Consider the following 17,929-nt stretch of genomic DNA (forward strand, 5'->3'; position numbering starts at 1 on the left):
CTGACGGTGCGGTATTCCCTCAGCACTGACCCTCTGACGGTGCGGCACTCCCTCAGCACTGACCCTCTGACGGTGCGGCACTCCCTCAGCACTGACCCTCTGACAGTGCAACACTCCCTCAGTACTGACCCACTGACAGTGCGGCACTCCCTCAGCACTGACCCTCTGGCAGTGCGGCACTCCCTCAGTACTGATCCTCTGACAGTGCGGCACTCCCTCAGCACTCACCCTCTGATAGTGCAGCACTCCCTCAGTACTGACCCTCTGACAGTGCAACACTCCCTCAGCGCTGACCCACTGACAGTGCGGCATTCCCTCAGTACTGACCCTCTGACAGTGCGGCACCCCCTCAGCGCTGACCCTCTGACAGTGCGGCACTCCCTCAGCGCTGACCCTCTGACAGTGCGGCACTCCCTCAGCGCTGACCCTCTGACAGTGCGGCACTCCCTCAGCGCTGACCCTCTGACAGTGCGGCACTCCCTCAGCGCTGACCCTCTGACAGTGCGGCACTCCCTCAGCGCTGACCCTCTGACAGTGCGGCACTCCCTCAGCGCTGACCCTCTGACAGTGCGGCACTCCCTCAGCGCTGACCCTCTGACAGTGCGGCACTCCCTCAGCACTGACCCTCCGACAGTGCCGCACTCCCTCAGTACTGACCCTCTGACAGTGCCGCACTCCCTCAGTACTGACCCTCTGACAGTGCGGCACTCCCTCAGTACTGACCCTCTGACAGTGCGGCACTCCCTCAGTACTGACCCTCTGACAGTGCCGCACTCCCTCAGTACTGACCCTCTGACAGTGCGGCACTCCCTCAGTACTGACCCTCTGACAGTGCGGCACTCCCTCAGTACTGACCCTCTGACAACGCGGCACTCCCTCAGTACTGAGCATCTGACAGTGCGGCACTCCCTCAGTACTGACCCTCTGACAGTGCAGCACTCCCTCAGGACTGACCCTCTGACAGTGCGGTACTCCCTCAGTACTGACCCTCTGACAGTGCGGCACTCCCTCAGTACTGACCCTGTGACAGTGCAGCATTCACTCAGTACTGACCGTCTGACAGTGCGGCACTCCCTCAGTAGGAATAAACATAAGAACATAAGGAGCAGGAGTAGGCCATCTGGCCCCTGGAGGCTGCTCCACCATTCAATAAGATAATGGCTAATCTTTTCGTGGACTCAGCTCCACCCTCACCATAACCCTTAATTCCTTTACTGTTCAAAAATGTATCTAACCTCGCCTTAAAAACATTCAATGAGGTAGCCTCAACTGCTTCCCTGGATGGGGAATTCCACAGATTCACAACCCTTTGTGTGAAGAAGTTCCTCCTCAACTCAGTCCTAAATCTGCTCCCCCTTATTTTGAGGCTATGCCCCCTAGTTCTACTTTCATCCGCCAGTGGAAACTACTTCCCTGCTTCTATCTTATCTGCTCCCTTAATAATCTTATATGTTTCTATAAGATCTTCCCTCATTCTTCTGAATTCCAATGAGTATAGCCCCAGTCTACTCAGTCTCTCCTCATAAGCCAACCCTCTCAACTCCGGAATCAACCTAGTGAATCTCCTCTGCATCCCTTCCAGTGCCAGTATATCCTTTCTCAAGTAAGGAGACCAAAACTGTACACAGTACTCCAGGTGTGGCCTCACCAGCACCTTATACAGCTGCAACATAACCTCGCTGTTTTTAAACTCCATCCCTCCAGCAATAAAGAACAAATTTCCATTTGCTTTCTTAATTACCTGCTGCACCTGCAAACCAACTCCTTGTGATTCCTGCACAAGGACACCCAGGTCCCTCTGCACAGCAGCATGCTGCAAATTTTTACCATTTAAATAATAGTCCATTTTACTGTTATTCCTATCAAAATGGATGACCTCACATTTACCAACATTGTACTCCATCTGCCAGACCCTCGCCCACTCACTCAGACGATCTATATGCCTTTGCAGACTTTCAGTGTCCTCTGCACACTTTGCTCTGCCACTCATCTTTGTGATCTCTGTGAATTTTGACACACCACACTTAGTGCCCAATTCCAAATCATCGATGATCCTCTGACAGTGTGGCACTCCCTCAGTATTGACCCTCTGACAGTGCGGCACTCCCTCAGCACTGACCCTCCGACAGTGCCGCACTCCCTTAGTACTGACCCTCCGACAGTGCCGCACTCCCTCAGTACTGACCCTCTGACAGTGCGGCACTCCTTCAGCGCTGACCCACTGACAGTGCGGCATTCCCTCAGTACTGACCCTCTGACAGTGCCGCACTCCCTCAGTACTGACCCTCTGACAGTGCCGCACTCCCTCAGTACTGACCCTCTGACAGTGGGGCACTCCCTCAGCACTGACCCTCTGACAGTGCCGCACTCGCTCAGTACTGACCCTCTGACAGTGCCGCACTCCCTCAGTACTGACCCTCTGACAGTGCGGCACTCCCTCAGCGCTGACCCTCTGACAGTGCGGCACTCTCTCAGTGCTGACCCTCTGACAGTGCGGCACTCCCTCAGCGCTGACCCTCTGACAGTGCGGCACTCCCTCAGCGCTGACCCTCTGACAGTGCGGCACTCCCTCAGTACTGACCCTCTGACAGTGCGGCACTCCCTCAGCACTGACCCTCTGACAGTGCGGCACTCCCTCAGCGCTGACCCACTGACAGTGCGGCATTCCCTCAGTACTGACCCTCTGACAGTGCCGCACTCCCTCAGTACTGACCCTCTGACAGTGAGGCACTCCCTCAGCGCTGACCCTCTGACAGTGCGGCACTCCCTCAGTACTGACCCTCTGACGGTGCGGCACTCCCTCAGCACTGACCCTCTGACAGTGCAACACTCCCTCAGCGCTGACCCACTGACAGTGCGGCATTCCCTCAGTACTGACCCTCTGACAGTGCGGCACTCCCTCAGTACTGACCCTCTGACGGTGCGGTATTCCCTCAGCACTGACCCTCTGACGGTGCGGCACTCCCTCAGCACTGACCCTCTGACGGTGCGGCACTCCCTCAGCACTGACCCTCTGACAGTGCAACACTCCCTCAGTACTGACCCACTGACAGTGCGGCACTCCCTCAGCACTGACCCTCTGGCAGTGCGGCACTCCCTCAGTACTGATCCTCTGACAGTGCGGCACTCCCTCAGCACTCACCCTCTGATAGTGCAGCACTCCCTCAGTACTGACCCTCTGACAGTGCAACACTCCCTCAGCGCTGACCCACTGACAGTGCGGCATTCCCTCAGTACTGACCCTCTGACAGTGCGGCACCCCCTCAGCGCTGACCCTCTGACAGTGCGGCACTCCCTCAGCGCTGACCCTCTGACAGTGCGGCACTCCCTCAGCGCTGACCCTCTGACAGTGCGGCACTCCCTCAGCGCTGACCCTCTGACAGTGCGGCACTCCCTCAGCGCTGACCCTCTGACAGTGCGGCACTCCCTCAGCGCTGACCCTCTGACAGTGCGGCACTCCCTCAGCGCTGACCCTCTGACAGTGCGGCACTCCCTCAGCGCTGACCCTCTGACAGTGCGGCACTCCCTCAGCACTGACCCTCCGACAGTGCCGCACTCCCTCAGTACTGACCCTCTGACAGTGCCGCACTCCCTCAGTACTGACCCTCTGACAGTGCGGCACTCCCTCAGTACTGACCCTCTGACAGTGCGGCACTCCCTCAGTACTGACCCTCTGACAGTGCCGCACTCCCTCAGTACTGACCCTCTGACAGTGCGGCACTCCCTCAGTACTGACCCTCTGACAGTGCGGCACTCCCTCAGCGCTGACCCTCTGTCAGTGCGGCACTCTCTCAGTGCTGACCCTCTGACAGTGCGGCACTCCCTCAGCGCTGACCCTCTGACAGTGCGGCACTCCCTCAGCGCTGACCCTCTGACAGTGCGGCACTCCCTCAGTACTGACCCTCTGACAGTGCGGCACTCCCTCAGCACTGACCCTCTGACAGTGCGGCACTCCCTCAGCGCTGACCCACTGACAGTGCGGCATTCCCTCAGTACTGACCCTCTGACAGTGCCGCACTCCCTCAGTACTGACCCTCTGACAGTGCGGCACTCCCTCAGCGCTGACCCTCTGACAGTGCGGCACTCCCTCAGCGCTGACCCTCTGACAGTGCGGCACTCCCTCAGCGCTGACCCTCTGACAGTGCGGCACTCCCTCAGCGCTGACCCTCTGACAGTGCGGCACTCCCTCAGTACTGACCCTCTGACAGTGCGGCACTCCCTCAGCACTGACCCTCTGACAGTGCGGCACTCCCTCAGCACTGACCCTCTGACAGTGCGGCACTCCCTCAGCACTGACCCTCTGACAGTGCGGCACTCCCTCAGCACTGACCCTCTGACAGTGCGGCACTCCCTCAGCACTGACCCTCTGACAGTGCGGCACTCCCTCAGCACTGACCCTCTGACAGTGCGGCACTCCCTCAGCACTGACCCTCTGACAGTGCGGCGCTCCCTCAGCACTGACCCTCTGACAGTGCGGCACTCCCTCAGTACTGACCCTCTGACAGTGCGGCACTCCCCCAGTGATGACCCTCTGACAGTGCGGCATTCCCTCAGTACTGACCCTCTGACAGTGCGGCACTCCCTCAGTACTGACCCTCTGACAGTGCGGCGCTCCCTCAGCACTGACCCTCTGACAGTGCGGCACTCCCTCAGCACTGACCCTCTGACAGTGCGGCACTCCCTCAGTACTGACCCTCTGACAGTGCGGCACTCCCTCAGCACTGACCCTCTGACAGTGCGGCACTCCCTCAGCACTGACCCTCTGACAGTGCGGCACTCCCTCAGTGATGACCCTCTGACAGTGCGGCATTCCCTCAGTACTGACCCTCTGACAGTGCGGCGCTCCTTCAGTTCTGACCCTCTGACAGTGTGGCACTCCCTCAGTACTGACCCTCTGACAGTGCGGCACTCCCTCAGCACTGACCCTCTGACAGTACGGCACTCCCTCAGCACTGACCCTCTGACAGTGCAGCACTCCCTCAGTACTGACCCTCTGACAGTGCGGCACTCCCTCAGCACTGACCCTCTGACAGTGCGGCACTCCCTCAGTACTGACCCTCTGACAGTGCGGCACTCCCTCAGCACTGACCCTCTGACAGTGCGGCACTCCCTCAGTACTGACCCTCTGACAGTGCGGCACTCCCTCAGCACTGACCCTCTGACAGTGCGGCACTCCCTCAGTGCTGACCCTCTGACAGTGCGGCACTCCCTCAGCACTGACCCTCTGACAGTGCAGCACTCCCTCAGTACTGACCCTCTGACAGTGCAGCACTCCCTCAGCACTGACCCTCTGACAGTGCGGCGCTCCCTCAGTACTGACCCTCTGACAGTGCGGCACTCCCTCAGTACTGACCCTCTGACAGTGCGGCACTCCCTCAGTACTGACCCTCTGACAGTGCGGCACTCCCTCAGCACTGACCCTCTGACAGTGCGGCACTCCCTCAGTACTGACCCTCTGACAGTGCGGCACTCCCTCAGTACTGACCCTCTGACAGTGCGGCACTCCCTCAGTACTGACCCTCTGACAGTGCGGCACTCCCTCAGCACTGACCCTCTGACAGTGCGGCACTCCCTCAGTACTGACCCTCTGACAGTGCGGCACTCCCTCAGTACTGACCCTCTGACAGTGCGGCACTCCCTCAGTACTGACCCTCTGACAGTGCGGCACTCCCTCAGTACTGACCCTCTGACAGTGCGGCACTCCCTCAGTACTGACCCTCTGACAGTGCGGCACTCCCTCAGTACTGACCCTCTGACAGTGCGGCACTCCCTCAGTACTGACCCTCTGACAGTGCGGCACTCCCTCAGCACTGACCCTCTGACCGTGCGGCACTCCCTCAGCACTGACCCTCTGACAGTGCGGCGCTCCCTCAGTACTGACCCTCTGACAGTGCGGCACTCCCTCAGTACTGACCCTCTGACAGTGCGGCACTCCCTCAGCACTGACCCTCTGACAGTGCGGCACTCCCTCAGTACTGACCCTCTGACAGTGCGGCACTCCCTCAGTACTGACCCTCTGACAGTGCGGCACTCCCTCAGTACTGACCCTCTGACAGTGCGGCACTCCCTCAGTACTGACCCTCTGACAGTGCGGCACTCCCTCAGTACTGACCCTCTGACAGTGCGGCACTCACTCAGCACTGACCCTCTGACAGTGCAGCGCTCCCTCAGTGATGACGCTCTGTCTGGTTGGTCAGTGTTCGGCTGCGCGCGATTGCAGATTGGTGGTGCCGTGGACGCGCACGCACGCAGCGCGCGGTGTGTCGGGGCTGCGCTGGGTCTCGGGTCCGCGCCTCTGGGCGGCTGTCGGGGGCGCGCGGAGCCGGAGCTGGAGGAGCGGCGCCGGGCGCAGGAGCAGCAGCAGCCGCGGCTCGAGGCCCGGCCCAGCGGGGCCTGCCCAGAATGTGAGTGAGGCCCGGGGAGAAGCGGGACTGGGACCGGGGTCTCCGGGGGTGAGGAGCCGGGGGAGGGCGGGTTTTGGTGTTGGGGGGGCGGGCTGTGGTTTGGGGAGGACCCGGGCCCGGGGGTTTTGCTGGGGGAGGGGTTTGAGTGGGGGGAGATTGGGGGGGGTTTGGGCTGGGGGTAGTTTGGGGATTGGGGGGGTTTGGGCTGGGGATTGGGGGGGTTTGGGCTGGGGGTAGTTTGGGGATTGGGGGGGTTTGGGCTGGGGGTAGTTTGGGGATTGGGGGGGTTATGATTTGATGGTTTAAGGTTGGGGTTTGGGGGAGGTTGCTTTTGGGGTTATTTTTTGGGGGAGTTCATGGTCTTGGGTTGGGGGTGTTGGGGAAATTGGGGCTGGGTGTCGGGGGAGGGAGTGTGTGGAGTTTGGGGGTGGTGGGTCTTTGGGGGTGGGGTATTGTGGCTGGCTTTGAGGGGCGGTTTGGGGTTTGATGGTTTAGGGTTGGGGATTTGGGGAGGGTACTTTTGGGGTTATTTTTTGGGGGAGTTCATGGTTTTGGGTTGAGGCTTTTGGGGCTGGCTGTGAGGGGGGAAGTGTGTGGAGTTTGGGGTTCGATTGTTTTGAGTTTGGGTGGTGGGTCTTTGGGTGGTGGGCTATTGAGGCTGGTTTGAGGGGGCAGTTTGGGGTTTGATGGTTTAGGGTTGGAGATTTGGGGAGGGTGGTTTTGGGGTTATTTTTGTGGGGGTGGGTTTGATGGTTTTGGGTTGGCGATTGGGGGTGGTTTGTTGGTTTTTGGGGGGGGGAGTGTCAGGCAGTTTGGGGGCTGATAGTTTTGAGTGGGGGCTTTTGGGTGTTGGGCTTTGGGGCTTTGTTTGAGGGGGCAGTTTGTGGAGTTTGAGGGTTTGGTGGTTTAGTGTTGGGGTTCAGAGATGGTGGTTTTGGGGTTATTTTTGGGGTGGTTTGGATGGTTTTGAGTTGGGGGTGTTGGGTTTTGGGGTGAAGCTGGATATTTGGACTGGTTTTAAGGGGGCAGTTTGTGGTGTTTGATGGTTTTGAGTTGGGACCCTGGGGCCTAACGTGTTGAAGTCGATATTGATGGATTCAATATCGGTGAAATAATAATTTCTGTCACTAAATTGTGTCCGGTTGAATAAATCTCATTGTTTTTCATGCAACAATATCAAATATAATTTACACTTCAAATTTCTCTCAATTCCATTCTTCAGTTTCCTAAATATCTCCATTTAATTTATATTTACTCTCCACCTGAAACAGAATCATTTCTTCCATGGGATGAGTGTTGCTGGCAAAGCCACAATGTGCTGCCCATCCGAGTTGTCCTTGAACTGAGTGACTTGCTGGTCCATTTCAGAGTTAATCATGTTGATTTGGATCTGGAGTCACCTGTCGACCAGACCGGGATAGGCTGACAGATTTACAAAGATCATTCGTGAAATGGATGGGTTTTATGACAGTCGATAATTGCCTCATGGTCACCATTATTGAGACTGAGTTTGAATTCCTCATTGATTAGTTGAATTTAATTTGACCCCACGTCCCCCAGCGTGGAGCATTGGTTACTAGAATGGCATTACCACCACACCACTGTCCTCAATGGAGGTGATTAACGAACATTTTAAAGAACATTATTCCAACATTGGCCTGCTCCTATTCCATTCAGGCCATCTCTTATCTTTTACTCCCTTGTCAATCAAAAACCTGTCTAACTCAGCCTTGAATATATTTAACAACCACTAAAACCTTCTTTGAACTGCTTTGAATGCAAGTATGACCGTCTGTAAATAAGGAGACCAAAACTGTACACAATTACACTTGGTGTGGTCTCATCATTGCGCTACACAATTGTAGCAAGACATCCCTACTTTATACTCCACCCCTTGCAATAAAAGCCAACATTCCCTTTGCCTTCTTAGTTACTTGGTGTACCTGCATGCTAACATTGTGATTCATGTACAAGGACATGCAGAACCCTCTGTACCACAGCATTCTACAATCTCTCTCCATTTAAATAATCTTCTGATTGTCTGTGCTTCTTCCTAAATTGGACAACCTCACATTTCCCTGCATTATACTCAATATGCAGCAAGACCGAGACAATATCCAGGTAACTGGATCCTAGACTTCCTAACCCACAGACCACCATCAGTAAGGATAGGCAACAACACCTCCTCGATCATCCTCAACACTGGTGCTGTGCAAGGCTAAGTCCTCAGCCTCTTACTATTACTCCGTATACACCTAGGACTCTGTGGCCAAATTCCCCTCCAACTCGATTTTCAAGTTTGCTGATGGCACCACTGTTGAATCTTAAACAATGATGAGACGGAGTACAGGAAGGAGATAGAGAATCTGGTGAACTGGTACGACGATGATAATCTCTCCCTAAATGTCAACAAAATGAAGGAGATAGTCTTGGACTTCAGGAAGCGTAGTGGAGGGCATGCCCCTTTCTACATCAATTGGGATGAAGTAGAAATAGGCGAGAGCTTCAAGATTTTAAGTGTCCAGATCACAAACAACCTGTCCTGGTCCCTCCATGCAGACGCTATAGTTAAGAAAGCCCACCAATGCCTCTATTTTCTCAGAAGGCTAAGGGAATTTGGCATGTCAGCTACAACTCTCACCAACTTCTACAGATGCACCATAGCAAACATTATTTCTGGTTGTATCACAGCTCTATCCAAGACTACAAGAAATTATAAAGGATCATGAATGTAGCCCAATCCACTCAAACCAGCCTCCCATCCATTGACTCTGTCTACACTTCCCACTGCCTCGGAAAAGCAGCCAGCATAATCAAGGACCCCACGCACCCTGGACACACTTTTTTCCACCTTCTTCTGTCGGGAAAAAGATCCAAAAGTCTGAGGACACACAACAACCAACTCAAAAACGGCTTCTCCCCTGCTGCCATCAGATTTCTGAATGGACTTACCTCGCACAAAGTTGATCTTTCTCTACACCCTAGCTATGACTGTAACACTACATTCTGCACTTTCTCCTTTCCTTCCCTGTGTGTGGTATGCTTTGTCTACATAGCGTGCAAGAAACAATACTTTTCACTGTATACTAATGAATGTGACAATAAATCAAATCAAAGTAACTATGATGGTATGAGGCATGAGTTGGCCATGATAGACTGGAAAACATTGCAAAAAGGAAGGGCAGTGGACAGGCAATGGCAGCCATTCAAGGAACGAATGTGTGACCTCCAAAAGTTGTTTAGTGCAAGAGTGGGAGCAAGAAGGAACTGTGGCCAAACCATAGATTACAAGTGAAATTAGAGATAGCATTAGATTCAAGGAAGAAGCATACAAATTGGGCAGAAAAGACAATAGACCTGAGGATTGAGAGCAGTTTGAGATTCAGCAAAGGAGGACCAAGGGATTGATTAAGAAAAGAAGAAGCTAGCGGGCAACATAAAAACTGACTGTAAAAGTTTCTATAGATATGTAAAGAGAAAATGATTGTCAAAAACTAATGTAGACCCCTTACAGTCATAACAGGGAACAAAGAAATGGCCGAGGAACTAAATTGGTACTTTGCTTCCGTCTTCGCAAAGGAAGACATGAATAATGCACCAGAAATTCTTAGAGAAACAAGTTTTAGTGAGGAATTGAAGGAAATCAGTATTAGTAGAGGAATGGTTTTAGGTAAATTGATTGGATTGAAGGTGGATAAATCTCCAGATCCTGATAATCTTCATCCCAGAGTACTTCAGGAAGTGGCCCTGGAAATAGTAGATCCATTGGTGGTTATTTTCCAAAAATCTTTGGACTCTGAAATAGTTCCTACAGATTGGAGGGTAGCTAATATAAGCCCGCTATTTAAAAAGGGAGGTAGAGAGAAAACAGAGAATTATAGACCAGTCAACTTAATGTTGGTACTGGGGAAGTTTCCAGACTCCATTATCAAGGGATTTCATAACTCAGCATTTGGAAGGCAGTGGTATAATCAGACAAAGCCAACATGGATTTATAAAGGGGAAATCATGCTTGACAAATCTATTAGCATTCTTTCAGGATGTAACTGGAACAGTTGATCAGGGAGAATCGGTGGATGTGGTTTACTTGGACTTTCAGAAGGTTTTCGACAAGGTCTCACATAACGGACTACTATGTAAAGTTAAAGCGCATGGGTTTACGGGTAGTATCTTGAGGGTGGCACAGTGGTTAACACTGCTGCCTCTCAGCGTCAGGGACCCGGGTTCGATTCCTGGCTTGAGTTACTGTCTGTGCGGAGCCTTGCACGTTCTCCCCATGTCTGCGTGGGTTTCCTCCGGGTGCTCCGGTTTCCTCCCACATGAAAATGTGCTGATTAGATGCATCGGCCATGCCAAATTCTCCCTCAGTGTACCCAAACAGGCGCCGGAGTGTGGCGACTGGGGAATTTTCACAGTAACTTGCAGTGTGAATGTAAGCCTACTTGTGACATGAATAAATATACTTTAGATGGATAGAAAGCTGGTTAGCAAGCAGGAAACAAAGAGTTGGCATCAATGGATCCTTTTCCGATTGGCAGGCAGTGACGAATGGGGTTCCACAGGGATCTGTGCTCGGACCCCAACTGTCCACATCATATGTTAATGATTTGGACAAGGGAAATGAATATTTTATCTCCAAATTTGAAGATGATAGAAGTTGGGTGGGAGGGTGAGCTGTGAGGAGGATGCCCAGATGCTTCAGTGTGATTTGGACAGGCTGAGTGAGTGGGCATGTGCATGGCAGATGCAGTATGATGTGGATAAATTTGAGGCTTTCTACTTTGGTAGCGATAATATGAAGACAGATTATCATTTGAATGGGTATAAATTGTGAGGTGGATACTCAGCGAGATCTTGGAGTCCTCGTGCATCAGTCGCTGAAAGTAAGCACATAGGTACAGCAGGCAGGAAAGAAGACAAATGATGTATTGGCCTTCATAGCGAGAGGATTTGAATATAGGAATGGGGATGTTTTACTGCAATTGTATAGGGCGTTGGTGAGGCCACAGCAGGCATATTGTGTCCTTATCTGAGGAAGGATGTCCTTGCTATAGAGGGAGTGCAGCAAAGATTTACCTGGCTGATTCCAGTGTATAACACTGGAATATAGTACTGGTGGTGGCGGGGATGTCTCTATATCATTGGGTACAGTACTGGTGGTGACAGATCTGTCATTGTATAATACTTGGGGCACAGTACTGACTGGGGACAGATCTATCACTGTACAACACTGTGGTATAATACTAGTGGGGTAGGTATGTCACTGTATAGAACTAGGGTACAGTGCTGGTGGGGACGGGTCTGTTGGTGTATAACATTGATTTGATTTATTGTCACGTATTGGTATACAGTGAAAAGTATTGTTTCTTGTACGCTCTACAGACAAAGCACACTGTTCATAGAGAAGGAAACGAGAGAGTGCAAAATGTAGTGTTACAGTCATAGCTAGGGCGTGGAGAAAGATCACCTGAATGTGAGGTAGTCCATTCAAGAGTCTGATAGCGGCAGGGAAGAAGCTGTTCTTGAGTCAGTTGATACCCATCCTCAGACCTTGGTATCTTTTTCCCGACAGAAGAAGGTGGAAGAGAGAATGTCCAGGGTGTGTGGGATCCTTATTTATGCTGGCTGCTTTTCCCGAGGCAGTGGGGGGTCGTAGGAGTAGAAATTAGTGGTTAAGAGAGAAATTAGGAAGGCAAAAAGGGGACACGAGATTGCTTTGGCAGATAAGGCAAAGGAGAATCCAAAGAGCTTCTACAAATACATAAAGGGAAAAAGAGTCACGAAGGAGAGAGTAGGGCCTCGTAAGGATCAACAAGGTCACCTATGTGCGGATCCACATAAAATGGATGAGATCCTAAATAAGTATTTCTCCTCAGTATTTATAGTTGAGAAAGGCTTGGATGTTAGGGAACTTGGGGAAATAAATAGTGATGTCTTGAGGAGTGTACATATTACGGAGAAGGAGGTGCTGGAAGTCTTAAAGCGCATCAAGGTAGATAAATCCCTGGGACCTGATGAAGTGTACCCGAGGATATTGTGGGAGGCTAGGGAGGAAATTGTGAGTCCCCTAGCAGAGATATTTGAATCATTGATAGTCACAGGTGAGGTGCCTGAAGGTTGGAGGGCGTGCCTTTGTTTAAGAAGGGCAGCAGGGAAAAACCTGGGAACGACATGCCGGTGAGCCTCACATCTGTATGGGTAAGTTGTTAGAAGGTATTCTGAGAGACAGGATCTACAGGCATTTAGAGAGGCAAGGACTGATTAGGGATAGTCAGCATGGCTTTGTGAGTGGATAATAGAATCATCATAGAATCCCTACAGCGCAGAAGGAGACCATTTGGCCCATCAAGTCTGTACAGACCACGATCCCACCCAGTCCCCATCCCCACAACCCCATGCATTTACCCTGCTAATCCTCCTAACACGGTCAATTTAGCATGGCCAATCCACCTAACCCTAAAATCATGTCTGTCAAATTTGATTGAGTTTTTTGAAGGGATAACCATGAAGGTAGATGAGGGCAGTGCAGTTGATGTTGTCTACATGGACGTTAGCAAGGCCTTTGACAAGGTACCACATGGTAGGTTGTTGCATAAGGTTAAATCTCACGGGATCCAGGGTGAGGTATCTAAATGGATACAAAATTGGCCTCTTGACAGAAGCCAGAGGGTGGTTATAGAGGGTTGCATTTCAAACAGGAGGCCTGTGACCAGCGGTGTGCCTCAAGGATCGGCGCTGGGTCCACTGTTGTTTGTCATTTATATTAATGATTTGGATGAGAATTTGGTAGGCATGATTAGTAAGTTTGCAGATGACACCAAGATTGGTGGCATAGTGGACAGTGCAGAGTGTTATCTCGGATTGCAATGGGATCTTGATCAATTGGACCAGTGGGCTGACGAATAGCAGATGGAGTTTAATTTAGACAATTGCGAGGTGATGCATTTTGGTAGATTGAACCAGGGCAGGACTTACTCAGTTAATAAAGAACAAAGAACAAAGAACAGTACAGCACAGGAAACAGGCCCTTCGGCCCTCCAAGCCTGTGCCGCTCCTTGGTCCAACTAGACCAATCGTTTGTATCCCTCCATTCCCAGGCTGCTCATGTGACTATCCAGGTAAGTCTTAAACGATGTCAGCGTGCCTGCCTCCACCACCCTACTTGGCAGCGCATTCCAGGCCCCCACCACCCTCTGTGTAAAAAACGTCCCTCTGATGTCTGAGTTATACTTCGCCCCTCTCAGCTTGAGCCCGTGACCCCTCGTGATCGTCACCTCCGACCTGGGAAAAAGCTTCCCACTGTTCACCCTATCTATACCCTTCATAATCTTGTATACCTCTATTAGATCTCCCCTCATTCTCCGTCTTTCCAAGGAGAACAACCCCAGTCTACCCAATCTCTCCTCATAGCTAAGACCTACCATAATGGTAGGGCATTGGGGAGAGTTACAGTTACAATGGTAGGGCATTGGGGAGAGTTACAGAACAAAGACATCTAGGGGTACATGTTCATAGCTCCTTGAAAGTGGAGTCACAGATGGACAGAGTGGTGAAGAAGGCATTCAGCATGCTTGGTTTCATCGGTCAGAACATTGAATACAGGAGTTGGGACGTCTTGTTGAAGTTGTACAAGACATTGGTAAGGCCACACTTGGAATATTGTGTACAGTTCTGGTCCCCCTATTATAGAAAGGATATTATTAAACTAGAAAGAGTGCAGAAAAGATTTACTAGGATGCTACCGGGACTTGATGGATTGAGTTATAAAGAGAGGTTGGATGGACTGAGTCTTTTTTCTCTGGAGCGTAGAAGGCTGAGTGGTGACCTTGGAGAGGTCTATAAAATAATGAGGGGCATAGATCGGCTAGATAGTCAATATCTTTTCCCAAAGGTAGGGGAGTCTAAAACTTAGAGGGCTTAGGTTTAAGGTGAAAGGGGAGAGATACAAAAGGGCAATTTCTTCGCACAGAGAGTGGTGAGTGTCTGGAACAAGCTGCCAGAGATAGTAGTAAAGGCGGGTGCAATTATGTCTTTTAAAAAGCATTTAGACAGTTACATGGGTAAGATGGGTATCGAGGGATATGGATCAAATGTGGGCCATTGGGACTTAGTGGTTTAAAATAAAAGGGCGGCTTGGGCAAGTTGGTCCAAATGGCCTTTTTCCATGCTATAAATCTCTCTGACTCTATAGCTAAAATTGCAGCTTAGTTTTCAGTTTCTGTGCTACTGGCCAGAATTCCATTGTTCCCTCAGTGGTTCCATTTGAAATGGATCTGTCCGGTCCCAGGTGTGAGATAAGCCTGCTAGCAGCTCTGCAGGCAGAGCGAGTTCAGTCTCACTCTTGTGATAGTTCAGGTTGGAGAGCTGGTTCATCTGCATTTCCTCTCATTGATTACAAGTGGTCTGCACAAAGGGACAGTTCGATGGTCATGTGATTTGCAGCAGCCATTTTTTTTTGGTTTCATGGAGAGTCAATATTTTGAACATGGCAACATAATAAAGCTCTGCATTTTATTTCATGTTATATGGACCCAGCAGCTCGACACCACTGACTGTCATGGAAAGGGCTTCACTCAGGCCCCCTCATCCACCTGTCAGTGAGATACCGCAGGACAGCAATGGAATGTCAGTCTGCATTTTGTGCTCACGTGTGTGGACTGGGATCTGTTTCATTCACCCTCTGACTTTGAGGTCTTAGTATTTGTCCGATGACTGGTTGCCTTTTACTCAGGGTGTTGAGTTTCCAGGGTTGTTCTGGAACCTTGCTGTGTCGGCCCTGCCTGTGCTGGGTTTCCCATAATCTATTCTTGGATTGTGAGTGAGATTAGTGAGGTTTCATTGAGTTCAGCTGCGTTTTGTGATATTAAATGTTAGACTTTATTGTTCAGAGTGGCCTTATCCACTTTGTGTTTTTTTTTCTAGGTTTCTGCTGTTCTCCACACCCCCTCAAGGTGAGCGATACCTAAGATGCAAAGGTTGCCTCTGTGCTGCTTCAGTTCTCTGTTGCCGAGGAGTGCGAGTATTCTGCCGTTAGACGGACTGACTCATCTCAGCCTGAACTGCATTCTCCGCTTCCTCCGTCAGGCCTGCCGCCCAACCGCTGCCCGCCTGTCGAGGAGCCCAGGTGCCATGTACACGGCTCGCTACCACACCTGCAAGCCGCACATCTGGGCCGCCTATCCGGAGCATTTCCCTCACCTGTTCCAGGGGAGACAGAATGGGCACAAACCTCATCACTACCACCATCACCACCATTACCATCGCACCAAAAAGAAAACCTGGAACTTCATCCATGAGAAGATGAGCTACGACACTTTCTTCACCATGAAGAGGCTGATTGACCGTTCGAGGACCGTGGGAGAGGTGCTGCGTTGGGTGACACAGAACCCTGGCAAAATCTCCTACAATCATTACCCCATTGCCCTGCAGAAAATTGGCCAGATCCTGCAGCAGCTGTCTGGGGGATCCGCTGGGGAGACGTACCACAGCCAGCTACTGGACCTGGAAGATTTCCAGACGCTCTGCGACTCCATTGTGGGTGACTGCTCCAAGTTTGACAATTTCAGCATTGTGAATTGTCTATATGCTGTCGCTGCCTTGGGTAAGAAACTGCCTCCCTTCTGTCTTTTCCATTCATAGAAACATAGAAGATAGGAGCAGGAGGAGGCCATTTGGTTCTTCGAACCTGCTCCGCCATTCATCACGATCATGGCTGATCATCCAACTCAATAACCTAATCCTGCTTTCTCCCCATAACCTTTGATCCCATTCGCCCCCAAGTGCTATATCCAGCCGCCTCTTGAATACATTCAATGTTTTGGCATCAACTACTTCCTGTGGTAATGAATTCCACAGGCTCACCATTCTTTGGGTGAAGAAATGTCTCCTCACCTCCGTCCTAAATAGTCTACCCCGAATCATCAGACTGTGACCCCTGGTTCTGGATTCCCCCATCATCGGGAACATCCTCCCTGCATCTACCCTGTCTAGTCCTGTTAGAATTTTATAAGTCTCTATGAGATCCCCCCTCATTCGTCTGAACTCCAGTGAAAACAATCCTAACCCAGTCAATCTCTCCTCATACATCAGTCCCGCCATCCCCGGAATCAGCCTGGTAAACCTTCGCTGCACTCCCTCGAGAGCAAGAACATCCTTCCTCAGAAAAGGAGACCAAAACTGCACACGATACTCGAGGTGTGGCCTCACCAAGGCCCTGTATAATTGCAACAACACATTCCTGCTCCTGTACTCGAAACCTCTCGCAATGAAGGCCAGCATACCATTTGCCTTCTTTACCGCCTGCTGCACCTGTGTGCTTACCTTCAGTGACTAGTGCACAAGGATACCCAGGTCCCGCTGCACACTCCCCTCTCCCAATTTGGCAGCCATTCAGGTAGTAATCTGCCTCCTTGTTTTTGCTTCCAAAGTGAATAACCTCACACTTATCCAAATTATACTGCATCTGCCATTGATTAGCCCTCTCACCCAGCCTGTCCAGATCATTCTGAAGGATCTCTGCATCCTCGGCACAGTTCACCCTCCCACCCAACTTGGTATCATCTGCAAACTTTGAGATGTTACATTTTGTTCCCTCTTCCAGATCATTAATATATATTGTGAAAGTCCGACAAGTTTATTTGGTAGCACGAGCTTTCAGAGCATTGCCCCTTCATCAGGTGGACAACGCTCTGAAAGCTCGTGCTACCAAATAAATCTGTTGGACTTTAACCTGGTGTTGTGAGACTACCTAGTTTGCCTACCCCAGTCCAACGCCAGCAACTCCACATCATATATTGTGAATCGCTGGGGTTCCAGAACCGATCCCTGTGGCACCCCACTAGTTACTGCCTGCCAATTTGAAAAGGACCCATTAATTCCTAGTCTTTGTTTCCTCTCTGCCAACCAGTTTTCTATCCATCTCAATACACTTCCCCCAATCCCATGCGCTTTAATCTTGCATGATAATCTCTTGTGCAGGACTTTGTCAAACGCTTTCTGAAAGTCCAAATATACCACATTGACTGGCTCCCCCTTATCAACTTTACGAGTTACATCTACAGTGAATTCCAACAGATTTGTCAAGCATGATTTCCCCTTCGTAAATACCACATCTACTGGCTACCCCTTGTCAACTCTGCTAGTTACATCTTCAAAGAATTCCAACAGATTTGTCAAGCATGATTTCCCCTTCATAAATCCATGCTGACTCTGTCTGATCCTGCCACTGCTTTCTAAATGCTCTGCTATAAAGTCCTTGATAATGGATTTGAGAATTTTCCCCACTGCCGATGTTAAGCTTATTGGTCAATAATTCCCTGTTCTCTCTAGCTCCCTTTTTGAATATTGGAGTGACATTAGCTACCCTCCAATCTACAGGGACTGTTCTAGAGTCTATAGAATCCTGGAAGATGACCACCAATGCATCCACTATTTCTAGAGCCACTTCCTTAAGTACTCTGGGATGTAGATTTTTAGGCCCTGGGGATTTATCCACCTTCAATCCCATCACCTTTCCGAACACCATT

At 51.0% G+C, this 17,929-nt stretch overlaps 1 protein-coding gene across 1 annotated transcript in view; it reads left to right on the forward strand.

Moving 5' to 3' along the window:
• The first annotated feature begins 6,218 nt into the window (after window positions 1-6,218).
• The window catches only part of fastk (Fas-activated serine/threonine kinase), a 59,601-nt gene continuing 47,890 nt past the window's right edge, over window positions 6,219-17,929 (forward strand). Inside the window, exons 1-2 of the mRNA XM_078215534.1 lie at window positions 6,219-6,404; window positions 15,327-16,005. Coding sequence (XP_078071660.1) covers window positions 15,372-16,005 — 634 coding nt within the window. The 5' untranslated portion in view covers window positions 6,219-6,404; window positions 15,327-15,371. The remainder of the gene's footprint in view (window positions 6,405-15,326; window positions 16,006-17,929) is intronic.

The sequence above is a fragment of the Mustelus asterias genome, chromosome 7, assembly GCF_964213995.1.
Source record: "Mustelus asterias chromosome 7, sMusAst1.hap1.1, whole genome shotgun sequence".
Lineage (NCBI taxonomy): Eukaryota > Metazoa > Chordata > Chondrichthyes > Carcharhiniformes > Triakidae > Mustelus > Mustelus asterias.